At 36.8% G+C, this 24,773-nt stretch overlaps 2 protein-coding genes across 12 annotated transcripts in view; one reads left to right on the top strand and one right to left on the bottom strand.

The window, feature by feature from the left end:
* GLMN (glomulin) overlaps positions 1-24,773 on the bottom strand; it is a 160,994-nt gene that overhangs the window by 92,603 nt on the left and 43,618 nt on the right. For 4 of the 9 annotated variants that reach the window (XR_016469237.1, XR_016469238.1, XM_090146354.1 and 1 more), the window contains exons 2-15: positions 11,590-11,661; positions 10,639-10,764; positions 10,429-10,548; positions 9,398-9,506; positions 8,063-8,309; positions 7,499-7,598; positions 5,748-5,935; positions 5,247-5,300; positions 4,316-4,346; positions 3,856-3,945; positions 3,442-3,483; positions 3,258-3,331; positions 2,892-2,976; positions 389-498 (exon numbers count right to left, since the gene is read on the bottom strand). Coding sequence is in view for 7 of the 9 variants with exons in the window: in XM_090146354.1 (XP_090002480.1) it covers positions 389-498; positions 2,892-2,976; positions 3,258-3,331; positions 3,442-3,483; positions 3,856-3,945; positions 4,316-4,346; positions 5,247-5,300; positions 5,748-5,935; positions 7,499-7,598; positions 8,063-8,309; positions 9,398-9,506; positions 10,429-10,548; positions 10,639-10,764; positions 11,590-11,661 (1,448 nt within the window). In the remaining 2 variants the exon portion in view is untranslated. Of the gene's footprint in view, positions 1-388; positions 499-2,891; positions 2,977-3,257; positions 3,332-3,441; positions 3,484-3,855; positions 3,946-4,315; positions 4,347-5,246; positions 5,301-5,747; positions 5,936-7,498; positions 7,599-8,062; positions 8,310-9,397; positions 9,507-10,428; positions 10,549-10,638; positions 10,765-11,589; positions 11,662-12,402; positions 12,524-12,631; positions 12,769-12,849; positions 12,960-24,773 lie in introns of those variants that run through there. The other 5 variants (XM_031614814.2, XM_090146356.1, XM_031614813.2 and 2 more) reach the window with 5 other exon arrangements.
* RPAP2 (RNA polymerase II associated protein 2) overlaps positions 12,959-24,773 on the top strand; it is a 35,040-nt gene continuing 23,225 nt past the window's right edge. For all 3 annotated transcript variants that reach the window (XM_090146359.1, XM_031614810.2, XM_090146360.1), the window contains exons 1-10: positions 12,959-13,039; positions 13,418-13,463; positions 14,330-14,444; positions 15,072-15,170; positions 16,061-16,126; positions 16,611-16,699; positions 18,849-18,884; positions 19,702-20,641; positions 22,098-22,192; positions 23,719-23,799. In XM_090146359.1, the coding sequence (XP_090002485.1) occupies positions 12,982-13,039; positions 13,418-13,463; positions 14,330-14,444; positions 15,072-15,170; positions 16,061-16,126; positions 16,611-16,699; positions 18,849-18,884; positions 19,702-20,641; positions 22,098-22,192; positions 23,719-23,799 (1,625 nt within the window). In that variant the 5' untranslated portion in view covers positions 12,959-12,981. The remainder of the gene's footprint in view (positions 13,040-13,417; positions 13,464-14,329; positions 14,445-15,071; positions 15,171-16,060; positions 16,127-16,610; positions 16,700-18,848; positions 18,885-19,701; positions 20,642-22,097; positions 22,193-23,718; positions 23,800-24,773) is intronic.

The following is a 24,773-nucleotide window of genomic DNA, read 5'->3' as shown; positions in this document are numbered from 1 at the left end:
GAGACACACCACATTTCTTTTGTTCCTTATGTTGCTAAAGTTATTCTTCTGCAGAAAGCTGACAAACCATACATTCCTGAAACAATGCTTTACCAATTAGTTCTGTAACCTGACATCCAACCTCATATTCTCGGGGAACACAGAAGGAATTCCTCTCTTACTGTCAACATCAATGTAACAGCACCGTAACATTTTTCTATCCAGAGTTGGTTGAAATAGGTGATAGTTTAAATAGGTGATCGTTTACATCTCTATTTCAAAGAAACTAAAATACATTGATGTTTTCACTTAATTAGTTACATGATGGTATACCTCTCATTGTAGTAAAGTGTTCTGAAGACTTCTAAGTGATTAAAAAACAAAGCCTCTAGCTGTGATTACAACTCACCTATCTGAGTTTTGGAGAAGATCTGTCTCAGCACCTTCAGGAAGCAAAAGCACTAAATCTAGAAGGGAGATCAGGTGATGTCCTGTAAACCAGATGTTGTCGTGTGCCTTCTGAAAAATGATACAAAAAGTTTAGCTGAGTACATAATTTAAACCTTAAATTGAGATAATTAAATCTTAAGTAATTTAACATAGATAATTTAATGGTGAAGGGTCCAGAGGGTAAGACATAAAGGAATGAATGAGGTCCCTGGGTTTGGTCCAGAGCAGAGGAGCTGAGGGGAGCCCTTATGGCAGAGGCAGCTCCCCACAGTGAGCAGAGGAGCAGTGCTGAGCCATGGTGACAGTGACAGAGCCTGAGGGAATGGCACGTAGCTGTCAGGAGAGGGCCAGGTTGGGTGTTAACACAGACTTTTCACCAGAGGGTGGCTGGGCATGGAACAGGCTGCCCAGAGCAGAGTCACAGCCCCACGCTGCTGGAGTTCAAGAAGCTTTTGGACAATGCTCTCAGCAATACGAATTTCTGGGTGGTTCTGTGCTATGCTAGAGGTTGGACTTAATGACCCTAGTGGATCTTCCAGATCAAAATACTCTATGAATCAATGAACAATTTAGGGAAAACAGAATTTTTTTTTTTTTTTTAAAAAGAGCGTGAAGAAATACTTTGTCATCATTATAGTTATTATATGTGACCAAAGTACACAAATTTGTCTTTTCACAATTCTTTCCTCTGCCTCCCAGATTGTTCTTCCCAATTTTTATCAAGGTATTTAAAGGGGATTTTTTTGTATGTATTTCTAAAACACCAATTTCTAGCAATGTTTGCTGAAGGACAACTTCACCTCTTTGGTTCTTTGATGGAAGATGCATATTGTCATTTTGTTTTGAAAGAGGATAAAGGACACAGAACAGGAAGAAGAATAATTCAAGCATAAGATGGAGAGCACTAGGTTTTGAAGTGACAAGACATAATAATCCTGATGCTGTCTGCATCACAGACAGACCACTTCTTATTTTCACAAAAATTCTGCTGAACTAGACCAAACTATGAAGTGAGTAGAGGAAGAAAGGCAAACAATCCAAATAACTTCTTTCACTTGCTTAGCAGAAGCTTGTGAAGGACTTGCAGCTATGCAAAGACCCTCCTCTCTGCAAACTGTAGAGCTTTCCTGCACAGTGCTGACTGAGCAAGGTGAGTACACCTCTGAAGTTTTCATGGCCTCTTTAAAAAGGTATTCCACATCAGTACAAAAGAGCTGAGAGCTCTGTTAGAGTTATTTTGCAAAGATTTTGGTGAAGTCTGTACCTCAGACAGAGGTTGGATAAAGAAATATCTCATACAGGACAAAACTTATCCAAGAGGGAAAAAAGACAAAGCCAGAAATGGATTGGAAGCGAAACAAGAAGGGTCGTCTGTGTTAAGTCAGGTCAAATGAGGAATACAGAAAGACTAACAAGAGCTGGGCAGGGAAATAAGTTGGTAACAATTTTCTGTTCTTATCCATTTCTTTATATCTTCTCTGCAGTGAATTATTTGCAACAAATCTAGAATATTCAAGTTCATATAGTGAAATTTGTAGATTATTTGCCTTTTTGACAGGGCACTCTACAGAGAAGAAATGTATTAATAAAATTCTGAAGCTGCATAGTCAACAAATCCATCAGTAAAAAATTCCAGAATATGTTTTACCTATTCAACTTTAGTGCAAGCCCTTTTTGGAAGAGTTTTCACAGTACTGATTCAATGCACAGGGCAGGCTACAATCTAATAAAAGTAATTCTCTGTTATATATTATGATATGAATTATGAATAAATGTTATAAGATATAAATGCTAAGATGAAACATGCATGAGTTTACTGCATTATCTCACTTGACAAAAAGGAGACCCTAGAGATCAAATTTGCTTTGAAAAAGGCTCTACGCAGTAAAAAGGAGAAGAGATGAAAAAACAAAAAAGTTAATAATTTACTTTTTATTAAGTTTTCCAATTTCCTTCCATAAATTATTATAAAATATGAGATTTAAATGGCTTTGATCTAGCTCAACTCTTTCTGATGAATTCAGCATTTGTGAAACACAGTGTAATGCTGAATGTCACCATAAAACACAAGATAAAAAATAATAGATCTTTCTGGACTGTAGCATTTGGATTATATTCAGAAAATGAGGAACTGTGAGGATGAAATAAAATACCGCGTAGATCCTCTTTAAGGATCTATGTTTTTCAAGTACAGAAAACATAATAATAACCTATTAAAAAATGCAGTAGGATTGTGTAATTTAAAAGTGCATATGAAGAATCATAGTGTAAAAAATACACAGGCACAAAGAAGTCAAATCAATCCTGTAACATTTCCCAATCTTATGCTTCTATTCAACATGCGGTTCTTTTGTTTTTCTGTTTTAAATGCATCACTCAAATCTTAAGTTATACATGTTTTCTCAACTTAATTCAGATACAATTTTGAGAAGAAAAATTGTTTCTAATAGTAATAGACTTACCATTAATGACAAGTGAATCTGATCTTTTATGTTTTTAATAATGTATCCTTCTACACCAGCATGGTTGCTTGTCTTCAGTAAACACCTTCAAACAAAACTAGATGTTATGTCTTCAATACTGCCTCCATCATTAGCTAAAGACTTGGATAACACTATGTCTTATTCACTAAGTGGCAGTTTTAACACTGGGTTACATCTGACAGCTGATTGCATGAGAAACAACTGACATTCATTATTTACTCACCAATTAACACAGTAAAGTTAATGTGGTTTACCAGATAAACAAAAATGATTTCCAACAGTTTGCAAGCAATGAAGTTACAGTGAGGCTTGTATTGTACTATCTACAGTAATTTGAATGCATACCTGAATAACGTATATTTTCCCTCTGCTTCAAATTTATCTATGAACAATTGCAAAATACTCAAACTCTTCTTTCTCTAAAAAGCAATCATATATGTATTAAATGCTAATAATAACAAAAATACATTCTCTGATTTATTCTAATTAAACTCAGTACATAAATCATTCTGTAGGTCACATTACATACCAGATGCTCTATGGGACAAAGGGTCATAACTTTCACCAAATCCTGCAGTTGGACAAAGAAAACAAATTCTAATTACATGCACATTATTACATCACACTGAACAAAACCTGTTCAAGGTATTAACAAACAAGCCAGGCCATGAACAGTTATGTCCAAATAAAAAGGTAGCCAAAGTAGCAAGAGCCATCTAAAGTATATTTTAGTTGTCATTATAACCTCATGCTGCAGCACGTATCAGAGGACAAACAATTCAGTATAGCATGCAATTCAGTACAGCATGACACTACAGGTTTCAGTCTGACAACACAATTGCATGAAAGTTCAGTAGTACGTCCTCCCTCCAACACTGAGAAAACAGCTGGGCATGATTTATCATCAACTACAGAGGCAGTTCTGTACACTGTTTCTTGTTACCTGAGGCACATTAATAAATTCTCTGAATTCCAAATACTGATGGAGAAGGCCATTATCTTCCATTCTCAATAAACAGCTCTCAAACAGATCCTGCAGGTGGGAAGGAAAAATAAACAACTGCCAACTCTTTACATATATACAAGACATTGATCTATACTCTTAACATTTCATGGATAAAACCACCTTTACTACAGTTCACATATTCGGAGTTTCTAGGAGCTGTATATTTAAGTAGTAATGGTAGTTTAAATGTATATGAATGCATGTAATGTTCAATAAATTTATTTAAATATTTGTAAGACTGAAGAACATCTAACTAAGCCTCAAAATATTTCTGAAACAGTTACCCAAACCATTCATACCTTTCTAAGAAAGAGAAACTAAGGTTTTACAACTGCTAAAATTGAAAAGAATCAGCATTCTTACAATGAACATTTGATCAAAGGAAAAGTAAACTTACAAGTCCTTTAGATAACATAGATTCTTCTGTTCTGTAAAGAAAAAGACATCAAGTTGTAAATTAAGGAGACACTTAATGATGATGTTTCAGATGAAACAGTAGATGTCAAAAGGGAGCTGGACCATTAACAATTTTCATTCTGATTTCTAAACGTGATGTCTTCATTATGTCTCTCAAAAATTTTTTTAGAATATATCGACACTATATAATAAATAAAAGCTGCAAACTAGACTCCTCTCTTTAGGGTCAGAACTGCTTAGTTTTTTTCCCTCTTCATATCTGTAGCTCATATCCCAAATACCAAGATATTAATTAACAAGGAAGATAAATTATTCTATTATTCTATTCTATGAGCATAGATAGCTCTGCAAGCCAAAGAAAAATGAAGCAAATACTAAAAAGAAAAGGCCAAGAGGTTTTGTTTTACTAGGAAATAATAAGGAGTCACAATCAGACTCCCTTCTACTACTTTCTAATGCTAGAAACTATTTGGTCAAGACTGCTGCTAATGGAAGGAAAATAAACATAGAGAAGCCTGGTTTCCTCTAGAAAGACAGATCTCTAATCAGATTGTGTATCATACCAGAATACATTCAGTTAAGCACTATCTTATAGTCCTTCTTAGAAGTAAACTGATACAGAATTACAAATAAATATACACTAATTTATTCTGCCTTAATTTTGAATTCTTGAATAAATTTTCTAAAAAAAATAGATGAGTGTTTTAGACAGTTTGTTAAAGCTCTTAGAAAAAGAGCATATCATCTTGTCATAGAGCTTGCAATTTTAACTGACAGCTTTAAAGAACTCCTTGGAACTTATCTGGCATAATCAGAATTTGATTCTATACATTATTATAAAAAAACAGAAATAAAACATAGGACAAAAGTTCCCTCTATCATCTAGAGCTCCAAATATCATATAATCCTACCTTTTCAGTAGCACTTCAATATGTGTCATATTGCACTGGAGAAGGTATGATGAACTAAAAAAGAAAATTAGGTTTATATTAAACTGCATAAGCCACATACATTTTCACAACTAATACATTTGAAAGCATTAGTCCTTTTGGAAAAATCTGAAAAAGGATATTTACAAAATTAATAATTCTGAAATACATGCAAAGCACTACATCCAATTCCATTTATAATTCATATGTGGCATCTGTCTACATAATTTTAGTACACATTAATTTTCAGCATAAGACTAATCCTATCAGTTTCTTTAAAATGTCAGCTCATCTACAATCAAACTGTAATAGAGTAATTTGCTGTAATTTGCTGTAAGGACTGTTAAGCTACATGAAGTTGCCACAAAACTAAAACTGGTGAAAAACAGTTTTCATTAATAGCTATTAAAAATAAAATAGCTCTATTTTGCTCAGAACTTTATAAGTACAAACTTAATGTAAGTGAGGAAGAATAGCTCTTACCTAAATACCATTGGAAAGCAATTGATACCAAAATGCTGAACAAACACCAGGTATGACAGACATGCCAAAGAATCTGCAGAATTCTTTTGCTCTATATCCTCAAACTCCTGATTCTCCCAGTATGATCTTCTGCTTTTATGATGTAAAAACACTAGTGGCATTAGCTCTCTCATATCCAGCAAAATGTCCTAAAAAAAAAAGTTAGATTTCATTTCATTGCCTTTAAAAATCTGTATGCTTAATAAATTACAAAGCTTAAGCAGCAGTAAAAAATCCTAAGTAGGGTATGTGAAAATTACTATAAATATTTTGTGAATATTATGATACATACTTCTGGAAAAAATAAATACTGTCACAAAAAGGCTATTAAGATAGCAAAGCCAAGCACTCAAAAGTTAGCAAAAGACTTCGTAAAAGTCACCCTGCAAAAAAATTAGGCTCCATTATCTACAGATGCTATGAATAATAATGGCTTCCTGACCAAGTTATGCCACAAGACTTGTGTTTTTCACAGAGTACTCAGTATTTTGCTCTCTGATCACTAAACACTATGCAGTACAATGTTTACTCACCAAAGGCAAGCCCTGTTTTAAAGTTAGAATTGTTCTGTATGGCCTTTCCAGCAATTCACAGCAAGAAGACACCTGAGAACTTCACAACTATTATATGTGTGTTCTTTACCCCAACACATCTATGTGGATTAAGAGTTAGTTTAATTTCTACTGTATGAATTATAAAGAAGGAGAGGTTAATCCACCCTTCCAGTGCTGTCCAAACCAAATATCCAAGACCTGACATTCTGGAGAATTAGGATTACATCAGACATCAGATACTTAAAAGCATTGTTACTGACCTTAACTGCAGTACTCATTACCCAATTCCACAAACAGCAGAAGTGGATTTCTTGAGAAAATGAAGAAAAAGTGATTCATAATTAGCATAATAAATGGTTTCAGACTGTGTTCAACAGGAAAGGCAGGGATAAAAGTCCGTTTTTTAGAGCAGCCTTAACTATCTTAACCTTTATATCATCTTCTGGTAATCTCTGCCACCATCACTGCACATCTTAAAAGTTCTGCAATAAGAGAAGCAAAGCTCTCACAGGCAGGCTTCTCTTTCATTGCACAGCTCTAATTAATCCATGCAGCAGTTCCATCCTACACTGACTGAGATATGCTGTGGGGAAAAAAAAAGCAAAGTGAACACGATAGAAAAACTAATTATGGTTGAAAACAACCAAAAGTTTTGCTAACTTCATAGCGTGCTTGACTTTACAATCTTTAATATTGGGAGCTATATCCAGCTATGGCAGCAACAGGAGTCAAGCAATAATTATTATTCCTTAACTGCCAGCTGGCACTGCACTTTAGGCAAGTAAGAGATTTCTGAGTGCAAAATTTGGATTAATACTTAGATTTTACCTTCACTAAGCAGCAAAGACAATACGTCAGGTATTTTTAAAAAATCATACTTAACCAGGGAAAAAGGAGGAGTTAAAACAAAGTAGCAGCTGCTGATTCAGAGAACAGTCCAAACTGGCTTATCAAGGAGCAAAACTGCATCTGCAAGGTTTATCATTTCCAAGGATGGAACCTTAGCCTATTGTAGACCTTTACATACCCACATTACCTTATGGGGCCTGGTCAGCCATCACACTAAGCAGTAACAGAAATGAACTGACCTTCCTATTGGCAGTTCTGAACCACACGACTGCTTTGGCAAACACTTCAATTCACAGTGACTGCACTTACTATAATTTCAGCTGCAAGATGCCGAAATGGATGTTCATCAATGCCTTCCAGTTGATCGAGCTGAGCTGTCAATAATGGGTATTTCAGGCTTTTCATACAGCTGAAAAAAAACAAGCGAAACTTATAAAATCTTACAGAGACTACAGCAACGTCATCAATGGCCAACAAGAAGGTCTATATTCTTTTGGCTGCTGCTGTTCCTGATATTCCAAAAATGGAAGAAAAAATGTCTCCCATCAGAGCATTTCTTAGAATTCACCTCCAGAATAGGATTATCCTCACTTTTGCATGTTTGAGTTGAAGCAGCAGGACTACCAAATCAGCTCCATATCGCAGAGACTTATATTTCTTAATTTCCTTGTACTAAAAAATTTTATTATTCTTCTTTCACTTCATAAAAAAGCAAAGGATTTTTTTTTTCTTTTTGAAACATAGCATTAGTTTATATGTTGGCAACACTGTAAAACCTTTAATAAGATTATTTATTTACTGCTCGTGTAATAAGCGTCCACTGTTCATTTTGTTTCTTTACAGGAATATATTAAGCTAATATTAAATGCTTACAACTTCAGTAATTCTTCTTTCAGCTCCGTGTCATTGAATTCTGACGAATTTTCCATGTTTTTAACAACTTCATTCACAAAAGGTTTAGCAAAGTCCACCACTGCATTACAACATTGACACAGACCAAGTTTATCTTCTTGTATTTGTTGCTTTGTATAAGGTACAGGCAAGGGAGTAAGCTGATTCATAATGATGGCCAAAGATAAGCCCACTGAGTAGGCCTTCTTGTTCTGAAGCTTCAAAAGCACTGAAACAAAGAGAACATTTTGAGACATTAAGTTAATATTTGCTGGAGGAATGTGTGAAGAACTGCAATGTGACTGTATAAGAAAGCCTTTACTTTCAGAGGAGCAGAAGTACTAATATCTCAGTTCAGATGGACAGGTCCAGCAAGACTTATCAGCTTATCATCATCATCAGTTAATCTATTTCACAGTAGTTAATATGACCATAGAGTTGAGAATGATGTATTAAAGCAGTCTTGCATTTCCACACATTCCTCTTTGTTGCAAAATCATGAAGACTGAAAAATCTGTCTTTCTAGAACTAGTCTAAACAAAATAATATCTGTTTATCTGGTCTGGAAAACATCTTTAGTATGGCTTTCCTGCTTTACTTGCTTGACAAAACTTTCTGCTGGGATCTGACTCTTCATTAAGCAGCTCAGAGTTGTTCTATACTCTGTGGCAAAAACAACACAGGGTCTCCCAGCCTGAGGAAGCAGCACAAGTCACTTTCCATTTAAACTGATCTCAGTGCACACTAGCAGCAGATTGGTTATGCAATAAAACACACATTTCTTATTATCAAACTGCTTCTTTTGTTAAATTCTAACTTAATGCAGTAACAGAGCTCAGAGACTGCTAGAGCTGGACTTAAACTTGATAAGAAGTGTGATTCATTTCCACGTACCAAGAGAGAAACTACTACTTGTTACCTACTTAACTAATATCTCAATCTGTATTTTTAATTTTTGCATATAAAACAGAAGAACGGAGTTTTTCAATTCATATTTTTCAACCTGTTTCAATTACAAGTAGAAGTTTTATAATTTTAAAGTTTTAAGTATTAAATAATGAATTCTCCAAATCTATGAGTCCATGTAATTCTATTTCTGTAACAAGGATATGAGCATTTTACAACTGCAAAAAATAACCAAATTTCATGAATGAAGAAAAATGTTGCTTTTTCAACTGCGGTTATCAATCTTATTTAAAATTTTCTTAAATTACTCCACCAAAGGCTAAACTAATCTGATAAATAAATAAATAATAATTAATAAAAATAAATAAATAAATTTCATTGACAGAAATCATATGAGAAAGTCAATGTTACCTGTCTGCAAAGGTTGAAGCAGTAGCATGATAGTCTGGCACACCTGCTCTCCTGATGTCTGTTCAATCTGCTCAAGTAAACCCAAAAAAAGTTCCTTCGGATTACACAGCTACAAGAGATGAACAAATGCATGCTTTACTCACCACAGTTATAAAATATAAACCAAACAAACAGGAGAAAAAAAAAACATCACAAACAAACCACAGTACAGAAACTCCTGAACATTAAGAAAACAGATTAGAACATCCAAAATTATCTTTAAAGAATCAAACATGAAACAATAAATACATCCCTATAGTAAATGTACTATTCTGAGTGTATATGCATGTACACGTACATATAAGCTGAAAACACAGAAATCAAGTTTAGTGCCATTAGATTTGCTATGTTGTATAGGCACCTCATAGTACCTGAGCAAGAAGTTATTCCTTAGTAGTAGAGAGAAAAGAAAAACTTCAGTGTGAATTTGGCTTAGTTTGCAAATTGTTTTCTAAGTAGATAACTGAAAAGAAACCAAAAGGGAATTTCCTACAGATTAAATCTTATTTCCTATGACTCCACCAGAATCATCAGCTACCCACTGTCACAGCCCAAATCCTGCCAGAATCCATTAAGTATCTGGAGCACACTCTCAGACATAGGGCTTGAATTTTGGGTGGCTCTGTGTGTAGGCAGGAGTTGGACTCAATAAAACTTGTGGGTGCCTTCCAATCGTTTATGACCTGCCACAGACAAGAGGTAGCCTTGCTTGGCTACACTAACTGCAAAAACTGGTTGCGAAGAACTTTGTAGTGGATGATGTCTAACTCAGTTTTGTCTAGAATTGTCTAAATGTATTAAAAAGTTCACTACCTCTGAGAATGCTATCGCTGTGTCTACTTCAGATAAAATTGGACCATGAGTTTAACAGTGATGTGGAATGGACAGAGGAACTCAGAAGCGTTCATGTCCTATTTTCTCTTGAAGTCGGAAGGAATTTCTGCCCCTTCCTTAAAAGTATCTTATTACAACCATGTATTTCAAAACCATACCTGCACCAACTGATCTAGTATCTTCAGGCAGTGTTCTCGCTTCTCATCTTCCTTTTTATATGCTAAAATACATCTAACAAGAGGAGAGATGAGATTCCAACCCATATTCTTGATGATAACCTACAAATTAGATTTTCAGAGAATCAACCAAAACTGGACATTTTCTAAACCCAGAAGGATCATATTTATGGAACTCAAACTTAAACTCACCTTATTTTTCACATTTTGAATCACTTCTAATAACTGAGCAGCATATCCATCTTCTAAACATTTCTGACCTGCTACCTGAAACAGATCATAATCTTCTCCTCTAAAATCAGCTTCTTCCAGAATTTGCTATAAAGAAAATAAGCATGTTTAACTTCTTTTAAAAAAGGTAAATACAAAAATAGGTAAACATAAGCTTCCTTTTCAAAAGAAGATGTAGTGTCACTGTAACTTTTCTTTTAATATATAAAGAATAAGAGGTTACCAAGAGCTACCACAGAAGATAAAGCAGTATTTCAGTAGCTATTTCTAAGTCTAAACTAATTTGCTATCTAGAAAATGCCCGTGATATGGAGTACTGTACCCACTTTGAGTACTGCATCTAGTTCTGAGTACTGGATCCACATCTGGGCTTCCCGGTGCAAAAAAGACAGTGAGTCCAGTGGAGGGACACAAAGTTGATAAAAAGGCCTGGAGCATCTCCCATGAGGAAGAACTGAGCAAACTGAGTCTGTTCAGCCTTTAGAAAAGAAGACTCAGAGGTGATCTTATTAATGTCTATAAATATCTTAAGTGTGGGAGTCAAAGGGACATGGCCAACCTCTTTTCAGCAGTCTGCGGGGACAGGAGAAGGGGAAACAGACATAAACTGGAGCACAGGAAGCTCTACTGGAGACATTCAAGACTACTCCTGGACGCCTACCTGTGCAGCCTACTGTATGACCTCTGGAGGTCCATTCCAACCCCTACAGTTCTGTGATTCTGTGAGAGAAACGAAAACACTTCTTTCTCCAAGAGGGAGAACCTGGGATAAGTGCCATGGAGAAGTCAATGAAATATGGAGTCTGAACCCAGATAACAGTAAGGAGATCTGCTAACAAGCGCCTTGTGTTTTGAAGCCATAAAGTGAACCTTACACTCCTTGCATTTGTGACTTTTATGAGAAGTACTTACACATCTTTCTATTATGGCTTGAAGTTCATCGACTGCCATTATAGTTTGAGTTTGTTCTTCAGGCATTGAAAACTGTAATGAATTAAAAGGTACAGTATTAAAACCCATGAAGTAAACACAGAAATTTTTTAAAAAACATGTTAATAAAAAGACGTCAAATAGAGAAATGAGAACAATCTTTTAGCTACTGCATGTCCACGTTCATTGACAACTGCAGCCAACACGGAGCACATCCAGGCTCACTGCACACCAACCACAAATCCTCATTCTGCTTCCTGGAGGTACCCTCACTGGGTGAGGACTCTGCCTGCTGCCTGGGAGAGGCACAGGGCGTGCAGGTGCCTGCTGCCTTGCACCAACAGTGTTTTAGTCCAGTCAAGACTACATATGCAACATCATTTACTTCCTTGCAATGTCTAGGTTGGCTGATCAAGCAGACTTTTATCTCTAGGTCCTTCATCTCTAAAAACTTCAAGTTCGGGGTTTTCTGTTTGTTTGTTTTTAGTTTTGAGTAATTTCTTCTGCCCAAGTCTGGTTATACAACCGCTGTGCCTATCCACCACCTCTGCCCTTGGATAATTAGCAAACCGTTCATCAAAGCACCCAGACTTTGCACTCTTGCAGATACCTCAACATGCCATCCTCTATCTTTCCTTTTGAACTTGACCTCAACCTATCACAGCACTTGGACCCACCTACGTGGATATCTACAAAACCCAGTCAACTCACAACAGCACAAAAACACACACGTGCGAATTTCAATGCTCCAAGAATACAACAACTATTCTCAGCCGCCTATTCTAACATTCGTACCTCCCTGCAATCCGGCAGCGTTCCCAGCCCGATCTTTCAATCTGACAGTGACCACGTTCCCCATTAGCGCACACCGCTCCGAGCCGCCCGTTTGCGAGGACGTTTCGAGCCCCCAGACCAACCCAAACGCCGCCGCTCCTCCCTCCCCGCCGTGACACACGTGACGGCACGCAGGGCGCAGCAGGACCCGCCGCTCAGCTCCCGCGCGCTCCCAGGCCTCAGGACTTACCCCGCTTTCTAATTACATCTTTCCAGTGGTTCCAGCGGCAAACGCACAGCATCGAAATAATTAGGAGCTTTCTGCCGCTAACACTCAGCGCTCTCTCTCCTCTATTAAATACTCATTAAATTCCCCAGCAGCTTCGCCGGGCGAGGTGCAACACACGCCCGCACGAGGGGCTGCTAACGCCAGCCTTTAACCCAGGGCTGAATTAAAAACGAACCAACCCCGCCAGAAGCGCTCACCGCAGCCGCGCCGCTGGGGCCGTGCCGCTCTCCCGCCCCTCCTCGCTCCCGGCCCGGGCCGACACGGCTCCGCCCCCGGTGAGAGGTCAGGGGGAGGGAGCCGGCAGCACCGTGATGGCGGACGGGAAGCCGCCGGGCGGCGCGAAGGGGAGGCCCGGCCGGCGGCGCGCAGGTGAGTTCCGCGCCGCGCTCCGCCCGCCCCGCGTAGCGCCCGCAGGCCGGCACAGCGGGCTCACGGCAAGCGGTCGGACGAGGCGGGCCCGAGCCCTGGCGGGCTCTGCGGGGACTGCGGCGCCGCGTCGGGCTGTCAGTGTCCGGTGTCCGCGTCTCCGTGTCCGGGTCGGGCAGGCCGTGCTTACCCCAGGAGCGGTACTAAAAGCTGTGCCTGACGCTGCTGAGTGGTTATTGCTTGCTGAAGACACGGCCACCAAAAGCGAGGTTCCGTGCATTCCACTGTGCTTGCAGAAGTCTTCAAATTTTTAAAAGTTCCAATGTTTTCCATTGCTAAAGGAAGAAAACTCACTTATGCTTTCATGTTTTTGATTTCTAGGAAATAAACGGTCAGCTGCTCCAAAAAATGAAGATGCTGCTCAGAGGTACCATTTCTAGCAAACAACATATGGTGGTCACTTTGCTCTGCTTTACTCCGAGACTGTAATCTTTTCCTCCCGTGTTTTTGGCTTTCTTAGAGATAACTGACTTCCAGAGACCACCAGCATCCACCTCCTGCAGGTTTTTGGCGCGATGCTGCGCGTCTTTTAAGCGAACATCAGCTTAGCACTGCTTATAATAGGCATAGCCATCGTGTTTGGCCAGAGCTGCACATTACGTCTTAACAGGGCTGAAAGCTGCATCCCCTTTACCAGCACAGAATGCCGTAGTACAGGTGCCTCTCCCACCTGCTCCCCACTGAGACATGAGGCAGCCGCCCATCGGGGAAAGCTGCCCAAAGGAATTCAGACTCGCAGTGGTGACACAGGTGGCAGAACTTCTTTCCTGGGGGAGGCAGAGCTACAAGGGATGTCTCCATTCTGTCACCCGGCTGCTGCAGTTTAATCAGCCTGTCTTAAGAATGAGGATAACATTTAGCAAAGGCTAAAATCTATGTATATTAAGAGAATATGTTAAAATATGTCCCACTGCAGATACATGGAAGATACAGGAAAATACATGACCAACGGGTGCATGCAAAACTGAAATAATTCTGTTGTGGTTTGGCAATAAAAGTCAATACTTTTCCTGACTGGGGAGAAAATAAAGCAAAGCAAAGTTAGAATTTTTTATTTTTTTTTTCCCTTTTCAATGGTTATTACAAAACTTATAGTCCACTTGTTGCTTTGTTTGGCCAACTTGATGAGATGCAGAAAATGCAAGCTACTGTATTTCAGAAAAGAAGATAAATATTCACTCAGGGAATCGCTTATGGGAGCTGCTGTTTCATTAAACATTTCTTATGTTACAGGAAAGCAGCCCTGGAAGCTTCTACTAGAAAAAAAATTGAATTTGAGAAAAAAGCACTGCATATTGTTGAGCAACTCCTGGAAGAGAACATTACTGAAGAGTTCCTTCTGAATTCTGTAGGTGTTGTAAGTTTTGGTATTATTTTGTATCTTAATGTCCAACTGTTTTTTTTTAAATTCTTAGAACAATTTGCTGTAGTTCAGAGTGGCCAAGTTCATTCTCTCTTGTCAGCTCCGTTGATGGTTGCCTTATTTTCAAGGGTTCTGCAGTGAAAATATGCTCCAGTTTTGTAGGATGAGATATAATTGTGAATCTCTCTCTATTAGCATACTTTGTTTATGCCTCTGGGAAGTACAAGAAGTTATGTCCGTGTCATGCCCTCTGTGAATTTAGACAATGGTACTCTTTACCCCACGGTTCATCTGGCAGCAGTTTTACTGGGAAGATACAAGGATTATTCCTGCTAAGGTTGTAAGTATGATGGCAAATAGGTGTATGTAACATGTAAAGAAAGGAAAATTGAGAGAATAGGTACACTAGAGGTATGTGATGAGGTGCTTGTATATGCAAAAATAACTGTGTGTATTTTTTTTAAAAACTTTTTACCATTTTTTACTGGGTAGGTTCTCAGTGCTGTTTATTAACCTGCTGCTATAAAATGTAAAATACGTATTTGCTTATTTTCATTTGAGTATGACAGATCTTCCAGTATCTGTTTTTGAACTATTTTCTTATCATTGCAGGGAAAATGTATTACTCCATCTCACTATAAAGACATTGTTGATGAACGGTCTATCATCAAGCTATGTGGTTACCCTGTATGTCAAAATAAACTGGAAAATGTAAGATGCTTTTTTAATGAGTAGTGTTATCATAAGAATCTATTAGCATTTTTTATTCTCTTGCTTATTCTTTTCATTTTAAACTTAGAATATTAATCATAGATTGAGTCAGGTATCACTTCAGTACAATGCTTCTGAAGTAAAAAGTTGAATCTGATTGGTTGACAACCATTGCTGTATAAGAGAATCAGTTACAATCTATTTTGATAGTAATAAAGATGAATAAGGTATGGTTTCATAGCCATCCTTCATGCATGCAAAAACACTCTAATCTGGTTCTTCTGTACCTCTGTAAGATGGGCTGAAATGAAAAAAGGTAAAATGCATGGGTATTACTTTGTGACTGCAAATACATCCTCTCCAAAATATGTTACTTGTGTCAAAATCAGTCACACTTAAATACAATATATCAGAGCTTAAGTGGAACTATGAGTTCAGTTAGATAATCTATGATGTAATATGTAATACCAGTAGTGATACAGCAAGTTATCTGGGGAAAAAAAATCATGAAAGAAAAAATATGTACGGTTTTGGACTTCACGTGTCCCATCAAAACTGGGAAACTATTGCATCTGATATAAGCTCCCCTCTGGATTTCTCCAAATAGTGGTGGAATCATGCATGAATCAGGTTTCTCCTAAGGCAGCTCAATTGATTCACTCCCAGCATGGGCTTTCTTGTAGACCTGAAGTTGTCTTCTAAGATGTAAATAATGAGAAATTGCAGTTCTTATGTCTAAGGAGATAAAATACCAAGAGAGTTGAGAGAAAAGTTTGTTGTAGTATGTAATTCAATTAACTGAGTGCATTACATGTACTGAAAACGTGAATTAGGAGGAAAGTTTTATGTAACGATGTGACAATCTTGCTGATGAAAGCATATCATTTTAGGTGCCAAAACAGAAGTACAGGATTTCAACAAAAACTAACAGAGTTTATGATATCACTGAAAGAAAGGTATGGTAACAAGTTGTTTTTTAAATGTATTTAATATTGTCTCCACATTACAAATGCATTTTGTAACAGCATTCATATAGTGGATTGAATCAGAACCAATGCATTTGGATCTCATGAAAATCATTTTCATAAATTATTGGATTATGAAGTTCCTAAGTAGTGTATTTCCATCTCCAAGCTACCAAGCTTGAGTCTGAGAAGTGCTGAGACATTCTGTCTTATCTGACACAACTGTGCAAGATAATTTTTTTTTTTTTTTTTAGGATACTGCAAAATTTTAGGAGTCATATCGAAAGTTACAAAAAAGTTCTATTGCAGACCAGAATTTACATTGTTAAACACCTGAATATTATTGCACATCTTTTAAACTGTATAGATATTTTACAGGGTTCAGGACTGCTCGAGTGTTTTGGTGTTTGTTTTTTTTAAGTTATTATTACTACTAATGATATCTTCAATCATATTTTCCATACTGTATTTCCAGTGCTTTTGCAGCAACTTTTGCTATAAAGCATCTAAATATTTTGAAGCTCAGATTTCCAAGAGTCCAGTATGGATGCGAGAAGAAGAAATGTAAGTGTGACCTTATATATTTGTAGCTTATTTCAAGGATATTGTTTTCTCTGTCTAAGCTGCAGTGCTAATTAATTAGTTGCAATACATCCAAATAGTTAGACTGAAGCAGAGACAAGTGACATTAGCATGTTAGCTTAGCATGGTGTTCACATTAAGTGTTGCTGCCATATGCGTTACTGTAATTGACACGGCCCAGTTCTAGTAACAACTACTCAGACTTGACTGTGTTAGTTTAGAGGGCAGACTAGTCATAAATAATAATAAACTCCTATTAATTTTAAAATGTATCTATTGTGACTGGATTTTTACAAGCCATGTAAGATAAAGGAATAATTCATTTTATTCTGTTACAGGAGATTTTCTCATTTTAACAGAGCACTTGCATTGGGCTTAAGGTCAGACTGAAAGTCTGTAATATGAAGAAGTTCCTTATCCTGCATAAAACTGTCATTTCAGATTGCCTATTTTCTGTTATTACTGCAGCACACGTTTTGGAAGTGTTACACAGTCTGTGCTTTAATATATTAAAAGTTAAGGTGTGCAAACAATGAATCAAGCCACTGGGTGTCACTGCTCAACAGTAAATACTTGCCCAGAGAAGGGTCAGCTCATTTATTCAGTTTTCATCGTCTAAGCAAGTACCCTTGCTTTCAGCAGAATAAATAATCTGAAATTATATGTGAGCTCAGTTTCACAGTGGGAGGAGCTGTATGAAATACAGGTTGGTGAGAGAAGAGGCTGAGAACAGCCTGATCTGGAGAATTAGGTAAAACTGTAAAATAGTTAAGTAAGCTTACCAGTGTTTTCGTGGTATTGTTTTGCTCTCTCTAGAGGAACTATTTTTAATATCTCTTTGTTAACATAAAGAGCAGAGTTCTGATATGTTTGACATAATTAACTATTTATGCTGGGGTGGGTATATTTTCAAAACAAACCAACAAACAAACAAAAAACAAGCAGTGCATGGCTAGTAATATCTGTTTGCATAAGAAGACAAAAACCTCTACTTAAAACTTTGAAAAGTAATTATTTGGTGTTAGTAGTTTAAATCACTATCATGTCACCTTTACTTTCCAGACTCAGTTCATTTATATGAAAAGTGCAGCTGTCATCCTTTTAAATCTGTTGTGTTGATTTTTTTTTTTATATATACTGTCCAAGTTTAAGGTATTATTTCATTGACTTATATTCAGGGCATGCTTAGAAGGTTCTCTGTCATTCATAAGGCAGGTATGGATTTCAATATTCAGTGCTGAATAAAGTAATTAGCATTGTGATGCTACCTTATAACTGAAATGAAGCAGAACATCAGCTAGAAATTTTTGGAAGAAATCCTTCAGAATCCATTCAGTAACAGTCCTTAGTGTTTCCAGAAACCTTTGGACTCCATTATCTTAGATCACTATAACTTAATAGCCTATTTTTTTAAAAACAATTTCAAATGAAGATATCGTGTCTATTCCTATTTCCTGTATCAATTTGGAGCATTTTTCCTGCAAACTACTCAGGATTGTTTTTCCTGTAGAGGCCTTGTGACTAATGAGGATCTGATCATGTTTAGCTTGATGAAGAGGAAAGCAAGGGATGATCTGAAAACAGTCTACAACCTTTTGAAAAAAATTACATAGACTACAGACCTAAACTTGGTCTTGGTTATTATCAGAAATCTTAAGAAGGAGTGTTGGCCATAAGTTATGATATCAGTTGTTTACATTGACACTGGGGGGGAAAAAGGTATGCTCTAGGAGAGTGGTGGAACAAATCAGTGTACACAGAAAGGTTCTGAAATCTCAATCCTCAAGATTTTCAAGATTTAAATTTACATAAGATAAGACTGACCTTATCTGCTGCTAGTGACAATCTCACTGTCTCAGGAGGTCAGATTAGACCTCCAGAGGTCCTTTCTTACTAACATTTAAATGATTTGATTAGTTGTTAAATGTATCATGCTACAGGCCCACACAAATTTTGCTCAGTGAATGTGTATGTATGATCCTGCTCCAGCTAATCCTGCTTTCAACAAAGGATGTTGGACTAAGATCATTAGAGATTCTTTCCATCCTCAACTATGTATTTTCTGTGTTTGTGTATTTCAAGAGCACTGATTTAGCAGAAAAAGTCTTCATTCCTTGTATTCTTTTTGCAGACCATCAGACATAGAGCTGCTGAAGAAGGGGCAGAGGTACATTGAACAGTAATTTGTTATATGCATTTAAAGTCAGAAACGTTAACATTATATTAGGTAAAAGGCAAATCTTTGAAGAGACCTTATTAGAGAAAGGATTGTTTGTCTTATTTCTTTTCCTTTGTGATTCAAAACTAGCATGTTTGACCTGTATGATTTAGTGTACAGCTGCTCTTGGCCTATGTGTCATAATTGAACCTGCTGAAATCTGAAACAAATAACAGTTTGTACTTTAAATATTTTATACCATCTATTCTTCATAAAAAAAGTGGTACCAATTATAGGTGATGAAAACTTCTGCACTTCCTATTCTAAAACATCAGTATCAGCTCAATTGAAGTCACGTTACTCTGTCATCTCTCTGTACCTTGTGGTGTATTGTGACTTTGTTTTCTTTTGGAACATCCAGCCATTAAATGGCAAACATATGCCAAAAACAAGCTCTACTGGCCTACTGATTTTCAGGTACTACATTCATATGCATACTGAAATACTGATCTTCATTTTACAAAAGGAAGTACTTTAAAATTCTTCATACTAAATTGGAACTTAAGTCTGTTGTCTTTAACAACAACCTGTTTGCTGTTCTAACTGCCAATAAGCATTTGGGAACTAATTTCTCCAAATAGCATTTAAACTTGCTATCTTAATTGCAAAAGATTAGAACTCAAGTTTAAATAAAATTTCTAGGCCAAAAGTTACACATCTACTATAGACAAACAGGGTTCCATTTTTTCTTACTTATATAATAATTTTCCAATCTCACGTAACATCCATTTCTTATTTTGTTGATGACTTGTGTTTTCTGTTACAGTGGTCAATCTGGAGAAGAGGTGAAACTATGTGATGAAGTAATTAAAGCTTCTGACATTGAAAATCCTAGGGTATCTTCAAATCCATGTGAACCTGCTTCTTATGGCACAGCCAGTGACAGCAGTAGTGATACCGAACAGGAATTTGTTTCTTCCGTTCTACCAGGAAGTCAGTCAAGTTCAGCCAGTCTTGCACAGCAACTGCACAGAAACAGCATCCTCAAGAAGCAGCACATTCAGAAAGCTTATTCCAGCTCTAAATCTGAAGGCTCAAGTGTGGTAGAAGTCACTGAACGACTCTCTAATTGTAAATTAAATGCTCAGGAAGAAATGCATGCTTGCGCTGTTCAAGAGAAAATAACTGCAATACCCTCAAAAAATACTACTCCAGGAAAATCAAGTGTTTCTGAAAACTGTGAAAATACCTGTAGCAATTCACAGATAGTCTTTCTAGGTGTGAGCAAAAAAGGAGCAGAATACCTTAAAACACTAGCTAACTCAAAACAACATGAAAAAATTGAACTGAGGGATTCAGTTCCTTCCTCAGCTGCCAAAAGCAGTTTATTAGAACTGCTTAAGCAAACACTTACAGAATGGAGAACTGAGGAAACCTTAAAATTTTTGTATGGTCCAAACTACACTTTATGGTCATCAGAATGCCTATTATCTGCCAACCAAGAAAATGAAGAACTCGATGAGGATGACTTAGATACACCTGAAGATCTTAATGCTGCTGTAGGGAAGTTTGAAAACAGTCTGAACTATTCCTTACCTTTTATGGGCTCAGGTGAAACAGTTAAGCCTGTGCCTAGTTATGAGAAGTTAAAAGAAGAAACAGAATTCCTACAACTCCGAGTAAGAGAGTTCTACAAAGGAAAGTACATCTTGGCTGAAGAGGAGTTAGCACATACACAAACAGATGAACATTCAAGTACAGACAAAGTAAGTGCCTAATGGAACAGTGCCTGGGCTGTTTAAATCCTGCTTCTAAGCAGACATTACAAGCTCTTTGTTGCTGCCTTTGTAAGTGGATATGGCCACGGTAACATCAAGCTATTAATGTAAAATACTAATAGGAAGGCTGGATAAATTCAAAACAATCCCTTAAGATTGAAGAAAACTATTTTAAGTTGATGAGAATGAATTTGACTGTTTGGGAAGCATTCAGTTCTGGTAGGTTCCTTGCAGTTTGTGAAGCATGAAAGATGACTTGGTTTCTTGAGCACAATCTGAACACAGACTGAAACAAGAGGGAAGTACTGGCAATGGGAATAGGAAAGAAGATCTATACAGGCCCTACATAGTTTTTGTAGTAAATGAGAATAGGTAGAACTATTGCTACTATAATCTTAGTAGAAAGATGAAGTACAACTACTGTCACCACTTCCCAGGCCCATCCTTTTCATCATCTCTACAACTCTGCAACTGTAGCATTGCAAAATTGCAATGAGATGAAGCTGTTAAAGAACCTTGTGTGAGAATAGCTTACTGGCACAAAAAACTGGTGATTTCTGTGAGCTGGAGAGATAGGACTTCTATAACAAAGGCTTTCTGTAAAACTGCTGCCTTGCAGGGTAAATAAGGTTTATTTAGTAGAAACAAACCCATTAGACAGAGTAGGTGTTGGGTGAAAGAGGAACTGGATTTTTTTTTCCCCTCCACCTTTTAATCATTATATAAAATCTATATTAACTTCTTTTCCTTTAATTCAGAGTACTTGAGATTGGATTTATTTCTTTTGAGTAAGACTAGATCTCTGGCATTACTTATAGTTAAAATTCTCTGAACTGGTGTCTGCTGATTTATTTGGATATATGCTGCAATGTAGACAATTTGGGGGGAAAAGAGTCTGGAGAATTTGCAGAACTGAAGAAATATAGAGCGGTCTGAATTTTTATCAGGGTAGGCAAACCATCTGACAGCAACCAGGTCTTCTTGTACTATTTTACTATAATGACATTAACTATCCTAGGTAGGCTGTACAGTTTGTACAAGCATGTGAAATTTCTTTTTCTTTTAAAGGTCAAGTGTATTATGAGCATAAGAGGGTGTAACTTTCATAATACTGCTCCTTTTAAAATAAAGCTGTTACATTGCTTTTTGTAAAAAACAAAAAAGTTTAGACATTTAGTTTTTGTATAAATTTACCATTAGTTGAATTAAAGTATCTAGCATACGGCTTTGCAAGGAAAGGGGAAAAAACAGGTTAGGTGTAAACTCTATGTTGGGTGAAATTAACCAGAGTTCTGTCCACTAAGACATTACTGGCTGCTTTTTTCTGTTCAGAGATGAAAGCTTTCCTATGTTTAAACATCAGTTGAAAAGCTGTGACTATTCTGATGCATTGACTGCAATTTAATATTAGATTGTAATTAAAGGTTTTAATATTGTAATACAGAACGATCAACAGCAAGACCTCATGTTCCCACTTGTTGATTCAAATGCACAAATGCAGATTAGGAAGCGAATTGTCCTCGAAAAACTGAGAAAAGCGTAAGTATTCCTTACTTTAGTAACCATCAAGCTCACATTGGTGATCTTTCATCATCATTTTAAGTAATAAACACACTGTGCAAGGACATTCTTCACCTTTTTCTGGGTGGCAGTATTCATAACCAGTATTGCCCTAAGGAAACTATTTTTGATACCATCATGCTATGATAGAGCAGCAGATATCAGTTTGCACAACCTGCTGAGATAAGTGTCAGAATCTTGCTACTAAGATAGTCTCTAAGATAAACTTGTCCGTTCTTACAGGCACCAGAGCTTGTAGATGACAAGTTGTAGCATTCAAGGCTGGCAGGACAGCATGTTCCTGCTCATCAGTAGTTGTTAGAAATCAGCTGTGCCACTACACTGAAAATATCTGTTTTCTTGATCTAAATGTTGCTATAACATATGGAGCTTAAAATGAAAATATGCTTCCAAAAAAATCTGCAGAAAGCACTTCATTTACCATCCTCGTTTCCCTCAGATTCCTGGAAACATCTGAAGCATCTAAATTAAGTTCTTTAGAAGCAGGTTCTGAGGGATGTAAAATAGGAACTGAAAATCAGCAACAAATACATATATGTTAATATTAACAACACATAGCTGTGTGCACTTCATGTATATACTACTTGTAATTTCAACTGTAGTTTTACTTGATTTTTTGGTTCAGATGAAATTGGTGGGAATACACAGTTCTAGTAAAAGGTACAGTGATATAAAGTAGAAATATTGACTATTCCAACAGTATCAGCACAGTACCTATATATGTATAAGTGTAAATAATTGGATATTCAAATGCAAGAAGTTGTTAACCATTAAACGAGCAAATAGAGGCAGAAGTTTTAGCTTAAATCTACATCTAATACGTGAAAAGCAATAGATGTTATTGCCAGCATTTGGGGATACCAAGAACTTGTTAAACAGTACATGCAGTTTGCAGTGTTCTCTATCAGTTTTATACATTCAAGCAGGAAAGTAATCTGTTATTGAAATTTTCTGATTGCTCTGCTAACATCTTTGTTCCAATAATCAGACTTCCAATGGAGTATTATTTGTTGCAACCTTTTTTATCATATGTAAGTCTAAGATTAGCAGATATATTCTTCATGTGAATGACAGTTAGGCATGTAATTTTCCTTCTGCATTGTTATTTTTTAACCAATATAAACTTTTAAAGCATTATGAAGCCTGAAATTCCAGTACTTATAATGAAAACATTTGTTTTTATTGTAAGAATGTTATGTCAGAACTGACATGGAATTTAATACAAAGTTTGTGTAATACTATATCTAATTTCTACTTCACATTTACACTAAATTAGAGCTCCTTAGTTTTTATGAGCAAAATGTTGTAAAAGTGAAGATATTGCCCAAAAAGCACTGAGAGGAATCTGAAATGTAAGCTATATGCCAAATCTATTGCACAAAAACTTTTTTCCCTTTTCATTACCTTTAATGAGCTCTGATGGAAGCCTTATTTGAGGAGAAATTAAGAGACAAAAACATTAACCAGTGTTTCTTGCCTTCTAGATTACCTGCAGTTTTAGGCCCTCTTCAGATTATGCTAGGGGATGTTTACACAGAGCTAAAAAATCTTGTCAAAACTTTCCGGTAAGTATTAGTCTTTATTTAGCAATTCTTGATTGATTAAACATCCCATGATTTGTATTTGTGATTTGGGCACAGAGAGGCTGTGTGTTCATGTAGGAAATGTCACATTCCCTGCGGACTAACAAGTCAACCCCTTCCTTGCTCCTGACAGTGGCTAGGTCACCAGGAATAGGTTTTTAAAAACTAGGCCAGTGGTCTCTGGAGGATGATGGTGAGTCTTTTAAAGGTTCTGCTACCTCATCACCTCCTATTAAGCGTGAGTTTCTGACATCTGTCACTTTCTTCTGCTCTGGCTCCCTGTAGCTGGGCTAACAGGATTTAATATAATTAATAATTATTACCACTAACATTCAAAATGGAAAGAAGGTCCAGCTTGACCTTTCTTCTAATTTCAAGGGGAAGTAGGTCTAGGGTATGTTCCTTCACCACAGATAGGAACAGAAGCACTGAAGAGGATACTTAAAAACACTGGGACTAAAGGAAGAGGGATATTAGAATGGTAATAACTTCTCAAAATGTTTCTGTTCTTTTTGTGGGGAGCCACCACTCATATCTTAAACCTAGATTACACTGTGCATCTTGACACATTGTCAGGAAAGGAGCAACAAGAGCTGCTAACTGTGTAGGCTGTTACTCTTGAAACAGTTTCTTTTCCACCACCTCCCATCATGCATAATGTTTACTTGTAGATTTACCAAAGCTCATTCTTGAGGCATTTGACACAAGAGATCTAGTCTTTAGTGAATAGAAACCCAACTATTCCTGTTTCCTTATGATTTGTCTGATAGCCAGAGAAATGCCACTGAAACATGGATCTCAGTATATGCCAGATTTTTGTTTTTGTTGGTTTTTTTAAACTATGGAAGATCCATTTTTTTCTTCTTTCTGCTGATTCTGTGCATGATCTTTTTTAAATATAAGAATTTTTGTGTTTGGACCTCATTCTGCAACTGTAGTCATTTAACTGTTATTAA

The sequence above is a fragment of the Phasianus colchicus genome, chromosome 9 (assembly GCF_987193195.1).
Source record: "Phasianus colchicus chromosome 9, bPhaCol1.hap1.1, whole genome shotgun sequence".
Lineage (NCBI taxonomy): Eukaryota > Metazoa > Chordata > Aves > Galliformes > Phasianidae > Phasianus > Phasianus colchicus.
The sequence above is the reverse complement of the archived record's forward strand: the minus strand, read 5'-3'. Positions and strand labels throughout refer to the sequence as shown.